The sequence below is a fragment of the Pleuronectes platessa genome, chromosome 6, assembly GCF_947347685.1.
Source record: "Pleuronectes platessa chromosome 6, fPlePla1.1, whole genome shotgun sequence".
NCBI lineage: Eukaryota > Metazoa > Chordata > Actinopteri > Pleuronectiformes > Pleuronectidae > Pleuronectes > Pleuronectes platessa.
This window is the reverse complement of record NC_070631.1, coordinates 15,389,675-15,401,683: the sequence shown is the minus strand read 5'-3', so window position 1 is coordinate 15,401,683 and position 12,009 is coordinate 15,389,675. Positions and strand designations below refer to the sequence as shown.

Genomic DNA, 12,009 nt, shown 5'->3' with positions numbered 1-12,009 from the left:
CAGCAAACTGTTTTCACATTGTTTTTTTTCAGCCCCAACCAACGATCCTGCTCAAACCCGTATTCTGCAGGATTCTGCGAGTATGAAAAGATCAAACGTGTCAGCACCCCACCTATATTGATACAACCCCACCCATTTAAACACAGGTGTCACTACAAGATATTAGTGTCTTTGAAAGATCAAATATTTTGTCTGTGTTGGTTTTTCAAAAGAAACACAGCCTGTCTCTAACCTGAGGAGGGGGAGGGGCTCTTTACATCCCGTCCAGCCGGCTGCAGCTCAGGCTTTTAACCATTGGCCTGACAACCTCAGTAGTGGACCGCCACAATATCTGTTGATGTTAATCCTATTAGGCTTGATTTAACACTTTACACGCCCATGATTTATATGAATGTTTATTGGTTTTCTGTAATATAATCAGCTCGGGGAAACTTAATGCATTGTTTGGTAATACACGCGTGACTGGAAGCAGGGGGCAACAAACTGTGCCTGGTGTTATTTGAAATCATACACCCACATCCAACACCAACACTTGAACTAATTCAATCTTCAAAGTCAATGGAAAAAGAACAATATTTATTAGGATTAGGGGGGACATTTTGTCTGGCAGCCTCCTCCCAAACAGGAGCCTTGTTTTTTCCTTTGTTGATCGTTTGAGGATTTAAGATGCATTAGAAGGCAGTGTCTGGATGGATAATGGAAGGTTAGAGACTGTTATTTGATTTAAGTTCAGACACTAGAGATTAATATCTCCATCCTATGTGGCCCCCCTTCCCACCCTTTCCCACCCTCCACCCTCAGCGCCTTGGACCAAAAAGCTGCGACTAAAGTTACGGGGTATTAGCTTTGATTACAATTCTTAGAGGACAGCTTTGATCAGTAACATGAGTTGAATCCTATCAGTTCTGTCATCTCTGGAAAGAAGATCTATTCAGTTGTGACCCACCAAAACAACCTAATCACACAATCTCACTTCCTTTTTAAATTTTTTTTTTCCAAATTTGCTGAATTTCCCATCTGTTCTTTTGCTTGTTTCCACAGTGAGCCAGCTGCAGCAGACCCTGCTAACTGTCCAGGAGCTCCTGATACAGCAGCAGCAGAAAATCCAAGAGCTCTCGAAGGAACAGACTTCAGCAGAGGTAGAGCAGACACCCATCTCATCAGCTACTGGGCACCCTTCACTATTCATTTTGAACTACAACATCATTGGTTTTACTTAAAACTCTGACACTCTGACCCTTTTTCTTTCTTTGTCCTACTTTCTCATTCAACATGTTCAGTGGATTCAAATGACGTTTTGAGCAGTGGTTCATTAATCAATGCAGATACTGGACAAAGTGCAGACCCCATTGGTGCCGAGTGTTTTTCTGAAAAAGGCTTATGAAATTCTCTACATATTCAATCATATACGTTCTGGCAGGTTATGTCTGTTTTATAACAACATTACCATCTCACTGTAGAATTTTGTTAAAACTATTAACAAATAATATATCTTACTGCAGACAAATAGAAATTAGATTAAAAACAACTTGACTAGTTTCACTTTCCTCTTCTTCAGTCGTGAAGAGTTTGCAGACTGTACCCTTTTAGAGTCCGTTACATTGCGATGGATGATTTGAGGGAAGCTCGACAGGCAGTAACTCTGAAATTACAGAAGAGCTCAGTAAACGTAAAGTCTCAGGTTCAAATCTCCAGATTGATGAGGAGAGAGAAAAGGTTTCCTGACGACTCTGTGTACTAAAATCTCTTTCGCTACCCCGAGTCATAACGACCTGAGACAGACAGCCTTATTATACTGTATATCATCAGAACACAAGCTGCAAAATAGTATGGTGCATCTCATCATGGGACCATAATCTTTTACCGTATGGTCATTCCTCTTCGCCTTGATTTTTATAGACAGTGTTCATAATCTACTCAGAATTGTAAGTGTTTAGGTGAATCGAACTGAGCGATTGTTCTAAAAACTTATGTGCGAGGATGAAATGTTTCTTGCTTTTACGACGCCGCTCATAAATCATTTTATGATCTCTGGGCTCTTAAAAAGTGCCTTGGAAGAGACAATCTAAGACAATATTTTATGTCCACAGCTGTTAAGCACACGGGTGTTTCACTGTAGCATCTGGATACTGCAGGAAAACATATGCAGCCACATCTGCTTCGGCACAAACGAGGAAGAAAAATATGAATCTTTTCCCCTGGATTCATAAAAAACTGACAACTCATAGCTAATTTTGTGCTGTTTCAAGTTCTCAGCCACACAGTCTCTCTGGTGTTAAAAGCGGTGGAAGCCCATATCCGCCCGTGTGGATACATGGAAGAGATGATCCGATTTGATCTCACGCTGCCGTGAAACAGACCAAGCTGCGGTATTGTCTCAGGGAGAATGAAAAGGGATGTTATTTCTTTTCATTCGTCATCTCCAAATCACAGATTGGATTAAAAAGTGTCTACTTCATTTGCCATGAGTGCCTAGTTGGACAGCAGTAGTGTATAAAAAGTATATTTCACATCAAAACACCCATTAAACAAATCATAAACTCTGCTTTATAGCTATAGCGTAGATCTTAAATTGTCCCTGCAAGCCGGCACAAGGCCCTCTGTTGTCTCGGGCCATGGGGGAAATTGGGAAATTGTTTTCAGGTCCGTGATATTTGATGAGAAACACATGTTGGAGCTGGCGAGCTACTTATCATTCACCGTTTGTGGCTTTGGGGTTTGCCTCACCACGCTGCTCAAAGTGCACCATGCTTAGCAATTATACCTCTCAACACGGAAATGTGCCTTTAACCCGAAACACATGGAGACTTCTGTTTCCTCAGCTGCTAAGTAAACATTTCTCGTAGTTTGGAAACCGCTCAATTGCGGAGTGTGTTTACTGTCCCTAAACTGGGGACCTCGTCATGGAAGTGAGTTCAGACAAACTGACTCATGTCCAAACACACACACACACACACACACACACACACACACACACACACACACACACGCTGATGCTGCACATTTCCAGACTTTAGAGCCCGGGACAGTTTCTCTTTTTCACCATTTTCACAGCTATGACGACTCTGTCATTAAAAATGCTCCTGTTTTCTACCGCAGGTGTTAAGGAGAGATTTGCCACAGGATGATTCATCCCTGATGTTAAACAGTGAGGTCTATTTCTGCGCCATTATCATCACAAATCTGACTGTTAACAGTGTTTGCCCCGCTGTCTAAACTCACTGATTGTTCTTTTTATTAGTGGATACTACAGAGAAGATTAGAAACCGCCTCCCTGCTTGCGCGAGACACTGCCAGTGGGAAAGCGCATAAGTAGAGTGAAATCAATTGCATTGTACCAGTGTTTCGACTCAAAAACCCTCCTCTGGGGACTTCCTTTTGAAACTAATTCCATCATAAATATACATGTGTTACACGAAAACACACTGTCTGCCGGCGGAGTAACTGTGAATTAATTTGCCTTCAGACTCTCTTAAACAAGGCTTGTTAAAGATCCTATCTTGTTGCTAATGGTCCACAGGCATTTATCTTCATTTATCCAGATGCGTTGCCGTCCTTGGGTGCTGCTGCAGTTGATAATCTTTTTTTCTTTGCTTGTATGTGTCTGTGTTTATCTTTTTCCCCTTTTTTTCCCCTGAAGCACTTAGTTAACCGTTAGAAAGAGGCTGACCCCAATCACACCGAGGCACCCACCCGAGACGTATTAGTTACAAGGCTTTTAAACCATTTAGAGGAAATCTTTACCAGCTTAACCACCTTTAACAGTATTTACTCAGTAAAAAAAACAACATACCCTGTCAGTACAGTGGTGGATGATAATGTAAGATTTTAGGTTGGTTGGTTAATTTGTTGTACCTTCAAATCTAAATGATAGGTGTATTTGGAGGCGTTTTGTTTTTGGGTTGTCCGTCCGTCTGGCCCAGTTGTCACAAGCGATATCTCTGGAACGCTTTGAGGGAATTTCTTCAAATTTGGTACAGACCTTCAGTTGGACTCAAGGATTAACTGATTCGATTTCTGTGGTCAAAGATAAAGATCCACTTCCATCCCAGTCTTCTAAGCATGACGCATCATGAATTCAAGGGATTGCATCACGTTGGACGCAAACATTCAACTTTTTTAGGTCGTGGTTTTTAACCTCTTTCTTATGACAAACACTTGATAAACAGAAAAACATTTTACAAATTTGAGATGTTTTATACCTTATCACTGCAAAATGTAAAAATAAAATATGAAAGTAATATATCTATAAATATTTTACTTGTGTTATATTGCTATTGATGAAAAATAACAATGTGATAAATATTGATTTTGATTTATCACCCATTCTCATTCTCTTGTTTATAACTAAATTGTTGTGAGAATAATAATACAAAGGTTAAGGTCTGCATTCTAATATGATCATCGCTGTAAATAATCCTTAAATGATTCTATTTGTAATCAAAGCTGCTAATTTTTTTCAGACGTTCATATTTTTGATCACTGTGTGCAGTCCACTGGATAAGTGTTGCCTCCTCTTGTAAAGTCGGCATGTGTTCTTTCAATCTCTTCCCTGTCACTGATAGCCCACCACTCAGCCTCCGCCTAAGCACCTACTGCACTTAACACAAGATTCTTACACAATGTGTGTGTGTATAAACACTGACATAATGTATCTGAAAGCTGAAATTCAGTCCTGGACCAACATTTAATTAGGTTTCCTCAGACTTAATTAGACATATGTCAGAGGTAGTGTTGTGTGACAAGCCTTGATGTGAGATATTATATGGTGCTGCTCTGTAGATAATGCACATTATGGATGTAGCTAGCGGTTAACAATTCTACTCTAGAGCCTGTTTTCTTGCATGAGGTGATAGAAGAACATAGAAATCCTCACATTTCAGTCATTTGGAGAGATCTTTTTTTTCCTCAGCTGATTTGTGCTTTGGAAGTGTTTTAGCTCTGCAATTAATTTTTTTTCCGATGTAAAACTAGAGAGAAGCAGAATCCAGCGTTATTATAGTGCTGCCTTGGGGAGGCAAGGGATTAAGATGGTTCTAATGAGGTGACGACTGTAATAAGAGTGTCTTCAGCTGGCCTCCAATGCACTCCCTCTAAAACACGGCTCCTTATCAGTGAGGTTTAGGAACCGATAAGAGCCACAAAAAAAACCTTCCCCTCCTCATCTCCTTTTCTGTCTCCCCCTCACTTCTCCTCCTCTTGCCTCCCTCCTTCCACTGTAAATGAGCCTGATCCCTTTCAGATGTGATTCAATTAATTTCTCTTAGATTTAATTACAAGCAAAAGAGTCCAAGTTATCCCTCTACCCTCGATAGGGGGTCTACGCTTCCTAACAAGCTTCCTCTGGTGAGTCAGGAGAGTCTTAATTACAGTTTTTACTTTTCTTTTATCCCACTTTTCCCCTGTCTTCTCCCTTTTTCTCCCACTGGTCTAATCATGCTATCCTCCTGCTCTTGCACATGTGTATCCTCTTTATTCAGGGATGGACTCAGAAAGGGGAGCAATTAAGTACATCACTGCCTCTCAACCATTTTGACTCTATAGCCAAACAATGCAGAGTCATGACACCTTGTTACAGGTTGCATTTTTCTATGAGTAGTTCAATCAATGTCGTTTGAATGGCTTCAAGATTTCTTCCGAGGCAAAGTCAAAAAAGTTACATGTTCATTTTGGGCCCCTAAGGTCTCCATTTTGAGTTGTGAATTACGTTGTGATCCATTAGTCAACATGTCATTGCAGCAGTTACACCTCAGTTTTATTGTTGCATTTATTGGCGTTGCCACGTGATCTCTCTTTTTTTTTTTCTTTAGGCCTTTATCAAAAGTCATCATTTTATAGCTGCCCCTGTCAAAGTCCTGCCTATCCCTAAAAAAGGGCTGCAGAGACAGATTTTCACAAGCACTTTGCCATTCAAATATTTTGCTATTAAACCCTGTAGCATTTCAAGCTGTGCGTGTGTGTGTGCATGCTTGTGTGTGATAACACATGCCTTTTGATAAAAGACAAAAAGAACAGAACAAACTGCGAACCTATGGTCTGCCTTTATGAATGTGGCCATTGTTCAAGTTAAAGTCATTATCCAAAACATTGGACACTGGCTTAATCTTTTCTAGATAGTATGGAAAATTATGTAAAAACAGGATGATTCCCACGCGGGAGTTTCGGAGCAGATGAGGCCATAGAGGTGACTGACATGTGAATGCTTGTCTTTCTTTCTGCCATCACCATCATTTGTGAGGTCATGGTGTTGACTACAAACATGTGGCTTTTAGCGTTAGCATTCACCATATTTGTTTACCTTGCAGTCTATGACCTTACATTTATTACATATTGTTGAGAATAGAAGAACATAGAGTTGTTAACAGATACATATTGACTTTGTGTTGTGCCACCGCACGTGACCTGAACTGTGCTTGTGTGTGTCGCTTGTGTTTTTCCTATAGACATCATCTTCAACCAACCGCATCCTGGACAACCAAACAATTGGAGAGCTGAAGCAAGAGATAGTCTCTTTGAAGGGCTTACTGCTCAGCAGGTAACAGAGTTATCCATGCCCTGTCACATGAAAGTGTGTGTTCCTGTACTTATCTCTCTCTGAAGTGTGTGCGTGCGTGCGTGCGTGCGTGCGTGCGTGCGTGCGTGCGTGCGTGTGTGTTATAAAACTACTGTCTACAGAAACTGTCCACATAACTGCTCTTTTACATGACTCTTGCCTTTATTGTATTTGTCTCTTGGTTTGCATATATTAATAAGATACAATTATAAACTTATAATTATCATATTATATTACTAATATTCAGTATATATAATAAGAGCCGAAAAAAAACAAGTATAGCCTTTTGTGTTGTTTCTTTTGATGACTGTTCATGTTAAACATATAAGTCAACTGAGACTGTAAATCTTTCCTCAAAGAACACTAACAAATTTTTGCGGTGCTTTCAGTTGTTATCTCACTACTGAAGTACTGAGGGTTCATATAAGGTGAGGGAATCCTAGTCTATTTGAGGGATAGTCTTCAGTTTATTTAAAGGCTCTGGAAAAAGCCTGCAAATTCAGCTAATATTTTCTTTGTCGTACTGTGTATTCTTCTTAAACTCTGACTCTAAATCTCACAAACACACTGTTCAAATAGTAACTACACAACAGCCATTATGGTGGCGTAGTCACTTCTTCATTAGAGAATTGTTGTAGATGGCCCGAAAGTTTGTGTTTGCGTATGAATGAATAAAATAAAAGAACACGTAATGTCACATTGCTCTTCCAAATTGCACACTTAAAGCATAATCATTAATCTCGAAGAAGTTTAATCTCACTGGCACTAGAGGTTATAATACTGATTGCAGCATTTCTTCTACTTCGAAACGTGGCTTGGCCTATTAGCATACTGCAGGCATCAGCTGCTCTTCTGTGTTTTACTGCTTTTATTGGTGAGCAAGATAACCACGCGCGCACGTGCATAATTGTTCCTGTGCAACTTTCACTCATTTTATGAGACAAATATAAAACCGCAACGAGAGGAGTGATGTATGTGCACTGAGAAAATCTGCTGTTTCTTGATCAAACAAAAATACTTTAGTTGATCATTTCATTCACTTACACGTTGATACAAGATGTAAGACGTTTTGTCACTAAGATCTTATTGTATAGATCTCATGCAGCTTTGTTCCTCATCCTAGTCAGGTGCAGCCTGGCTCAGTCAGGCCCATTAGCATGCATGACTAGGTATCCGTGTCTGTAATGAAGTCTGAAGGAAGAGTGTACATCAGAAAACCGGCAAGGATGAAAATTGCCTCAGAACTGTCTAGTTGAGGATGTTTTGTCTCTCCCCCCCCCCCTACATTCTAATCAGTAATAATCCCTTTGTCATTTGCTTTCTTGACTTCATCTGGATTCTCACAGTGGCAATGGCTCCAATCACAAAATAAGGTGTCGGTATCACCATCTGTCTCCAAACTCGTTCCCGTTCTGTTCAAATGATCCAAATCAGCTCCAAACATTTTTTTTTTTTCATCCACTAAGCAGCACTGATTCCGTTACGACTCAACGTTGTCCTTTTCATCTTAAAACCTGCAGTGAATGTAATTAAACAAATCTTGGAGCATCTTTAGCAGGTGTGATGAACATCTGGCTGCGTGGGGGGGTGGACATTCTTTGCTGTAATTATGAGAATTACATGGGATGCTTTGTGTGCGTCACTGCATTTTAAATGTTATATATGTGGTTGCATTCTGTCGAATCATTAGAAATATATTTTCACAAATTTGTATCACTGACGTTTTTTCGACGAGGTGATGATCCGCTCTCTTTTCCCTCCTCTCCACAGGAAACAATTCCCCTCCTCTCCCTCTATTCCTAAAATCCCCTCATGGCAGATTCCCCTGAAGCCACCTTCAACATCCAGCTCGACGTCCCTTAACCACAGCAGCAGCGACATCTCCCCTGTCAGTAATGAGTCCGCCAGCTCCTCCCCTGTCAAAGATGTACATCACAACCCTCAGGATGAACTGGGAGGCCCAGATGGAGCCCATGTTATGAATGGGGATGTCAGCACCGTCGGCAACGGCACGGCGCTGTCCGTGGACCTGAAAGACCAGGTCCGCATGGAAGTGCAGGGTGAGGAGGAGCGGAAGGAGGAAGAGGAGGATGATGTCAGCCATGTAGAGGAGGAAGAGGAGGAGGAGGAGGAGGGTCTGAGCATGCAGACAGAAGATCGGCGAGGTGGGGATGGACAGATTAATGAACAGGTGGACAAACTGAGGCGACCAGAGGGTGCCAGCAATGAGAGCGAGGTGGATTAGACAACAGCACCAAAACACTCTCCAAACACCACTTCCTGTCTCTGCCGATGGCTTTGTTTCAATCTGCTGCTCTCTGCTCACACTGGCTCTGTTTGTTTTTTATTTTTTAAATCTATCTCCACTGTCTCTTTCCACTTGTTTCTCTAACATCTTAATCTCGAGCAAAATGAGGAGTAGGCATGAACGTGAGAAGACGCAAAACGGACAAATATTGTCTAGTTGACTCGTGGCTTATCTCAATTTGCTTTTCATCATGCAAACGAAATGACTGCATGCCGAGCAGAGTACCATTTTGTGATGTTACCGGGAAATGACGGGCAATAGGCAAATCAGAGGGAGTTTAGAGGGTTCATGCAGAACTAACCATGTAACCGACTGCCTTTAATTTTCATGATTTGATCAGATAACTCACAGCTGTGCGTTGGTGTCCTTGTAATTGTACTAAGGCTTTATACAGACCAAAGAGGCGACGCTGCACAGAATGTCTCTGCTGTGTAGCTGCAGCTGTGGGTCAGGAGTCATATGTTGGTACTTCAGTCACAGAGTTACTGTGAGCTTCCAGAGAAGCATTAACACAGTTTGTCTCCCTGGTGATGGCAATAGGAGAGGACACGTTCTTCCAGGGCCGGAGCTTTTAGCCTCTTTTATGTGTCCTTTCGCATTGGTGTCAGTCTGTCAATAATTCACAAGGCCAGCAGGGTGGCATTTGGGTGAAATAAAAGCCCTGAAATTCGAGATTAGAATGTGATGACGGGCTTTGTTCCATGCCGGTGTCAGGGTGTTCATAGGCTCAAAGGAGGGGAAGATAAATGTTTTTTCCCCCTGCTTTCCTTTTTCACTGAGGGCTGAATTGTACATCTCTCGTGAGTGTGTTTGTGCGTGGCAGACGCTGTCTGCTGAGCTGTATCTGTGTCTCCAGCAGGGCAGCTGATTTGGTTTGTGAAGTATGTTAATAATCAAATGATCAACAAATAACAGATGTATTAGTTCATGCAGCTTGAAATGTCAAGGAGGCTAAAACTGGAAATCTAATACAGAAAGCCCAGTTGCATTGTATTATTTTCTGTGACAAACCCTCCGGTCCAAATTATGTAGGGCCTCCTACAGTGAGTAATCTTTACAGAAAACGGCGCCGATATTTTGTAATTAAGCTGCAGTAAGACAACGAGGGCTGCCACAGATGGAAGTTGCACAACTCGTATCACTTTTTTTTATCTTGGTGTGGAGGTGGATGGGGGAAGTAAAAAAGACAACAAAAATGCCCCATGATTGAAAAGGAAAGCAATAAATGAATTCTTGACTTATTGAATTACTCACTCTGTCTCCAGCTAACAAGAAGAGTCCCTGAGTGAGAAGGAGGGATATCAGCTCTCGTGCCACTTCCACCTCCATCACACGGCCTGCATAGGAACACAGAAAAGGTAGCGGGACACTGGACATTTCTCTGTGACAATGGTCCTAATCTACTCATCAGTTTTAGTCATGTTGATGTACTTTGTGTTCAAAGTTTCAAATGATGAGACGACAACAACGCTGCAGTGTCCTCTACATGTTTCCTTTAGTAGAAACACATTTGTGTGGATGAATAACCTTGGTTAAAAGAAGTCGAGGTTCGAGTGGTGTAACGCTTTTTAGCAGTGGTTTCAGTCATTGTTCCTTTCTATAAGCTGAGTGTTAGCCAGGAGTGTACATTACTGTCACACATTTGGTTTATCCATATTCTAAACCAACTGAACACACATGCTACTGATTAACCTAGTATTTCTGTAATTATCCTGTTTATGAAATCCTTTTTTCTTTTTTTCATTCAGCTACTGTTTTCCATCTGTCTCCTCAAAGTGTTTATTTTGAAGTATACAAAAATAACAAAGTGTTCATTGTAAATCCTAATACAGGAACATGTACCAACTTTGAATTTCTATCCATTCAATTAATATTTAATGAAAGAAAAATAAGAATCATAAACCTCACGCTGAAAGGTGTTTAGTTGTCACTTTTAAGTGGGTTGTGTTGTTTTTTTGTCTTTGCTTTTAATCTGAGTTGTTTGTGTAAATGTGGTTTTTCAGGGGAAGGAACATTTTCCTGCAATATTCATATCAAGTAAATTTGTACAATTTCTTGTTTTTGTTTGGCAATAATAAAATCAGACCATGTAAAACGCTGTCATATTTGTTAATAAACCTGAGCCTTTTATAACTGAGCCTTTTGGAATAAGAAAACTTGAATAATCGAGTGACGCACCTCAAAACGCCTGAGAGTTCCGAAATCTTCAGATAAATCTTTTAGGTTCCTGAGCTACAGATTCGAGTGCTGCAGTTCTTCTGTGTACAATCCTAAACCACCCGGTAGTGAATGTTCAGGGAACATGACGAGGCAGGGACTTTCAGCCTTCTGTCAGTGTTCTCTCTGGAAATGAGTAAGTGAAACAGTTATACATCGAAACAAGTGAAGATTTGTTTATGTCTGTGGGTGCATTTGCAGTGTCTGTCTTTCGGTTTCTGTTGTGGGAGTAGAATTTCCCATTCCATTTTGAATACGTTAAAGAAGTTAAAGAGAAAACATTATCGGCTTATTTCTTATAGTTTTTTTTAATTGCTTGGTTTTAAAACTAATTATTATTGCCTAATCCAACAGTACAGAAAAATGAAACAAGGTGCATGCGTCGTTATAAAATGTCTAAGTCGCCGGTCTTGCATTTCCACCAGTGAAGCCGTGTTGCCTGTATCAGAAGGGTTCATCCTATTCATTCAGTCTCATCTTCACTTTGTGAGACTTCCATCAGTCTATGCTGTTCTGCAATTACAGCTAACATGCTAACTAAGCTTCAGAGCAATAATTCAAAAATGCAGGTGAGTTTTTTTAATACTACTAATACTACATAGATTCATAGTTTAATGCATTTTTTTATTGATAACTTTACTTGAAACAAAATTGACATGCGGTATTGCTGTATCCTTTTATTCCACATGTAACTTTTCATGTATTACCCAAGGCGCAGCTGAGCCCTTTACAATTCAGTTGGAGAGTTGTGTTATGCAAGTAGTGGGATGATGTAACCTCAAGCCACCCATGATATGTTTTTGTGTTGCTCCCCCTTTAAAGCCACAACAGGTTTCATACAATTTTCTTCACAATTATAATGCTGAGAAAATTGGTGGAATTTCCCTTTAGCTCAGCCAATAGTCTTTGAGATAATTTGTTGGACTGAGAG

At 40.6% G+C, this 12,009-nt stretch overlaps 1 protein-coding gene and 1 long non-coding RNA gene across 3 annotated transcripts in view; one reads left to right on the top strand and one right to left on the bottom strand.

The window, feature by feature from the left end:
- The window catches only part of pex14 (peroxisomal biogenesis factor 14), a 43,271-nt gene extending 32,273 nt beyond the window's left edge, over positions 1-10,998 (top strand). The window contains exons 7-10 of one of the 2 annotated variants that reach the window (XM_053424027.1): positions 1,042-1,139; positions 6,444-6,535; positions 8,324-8,789; positions 10,127-10,998. In XM_053424027.1, the coding sequence (XP_053280002.1) occupies positions 1,042-1,139; positions 6,444-6,535; positions 8,324-8,789; positions 10,127-10,150 (680 nt within the window). In that variant the 3' untranslated portion in view covers positions 10,151-10,998. Of the gene's footprint in view, positions 1-1,041; positions 1,140-6,443; positions 6,536-8,323 lie in introns of both variants that reach the window. The other variant, XM_053424028.1, reaches the window with a different exon arrangement.
- LOC128441909 (uncharacterized) lies at positions 9,642-11,243 on the bottom strand. The gene is made up of 2 exons (XR_008338775.1): positions 11,040-11,243; positions 9,642-10,198 (listed from the first exon to the last, which is right to left on the bottom strand). It is a non-coding gene; the product is annotated as an uncharacterized LOC128441909 (long non-coding RNA).
- Between the last annotated feature and the right edge of the window lie 766 nt (positions 11,244-12,009).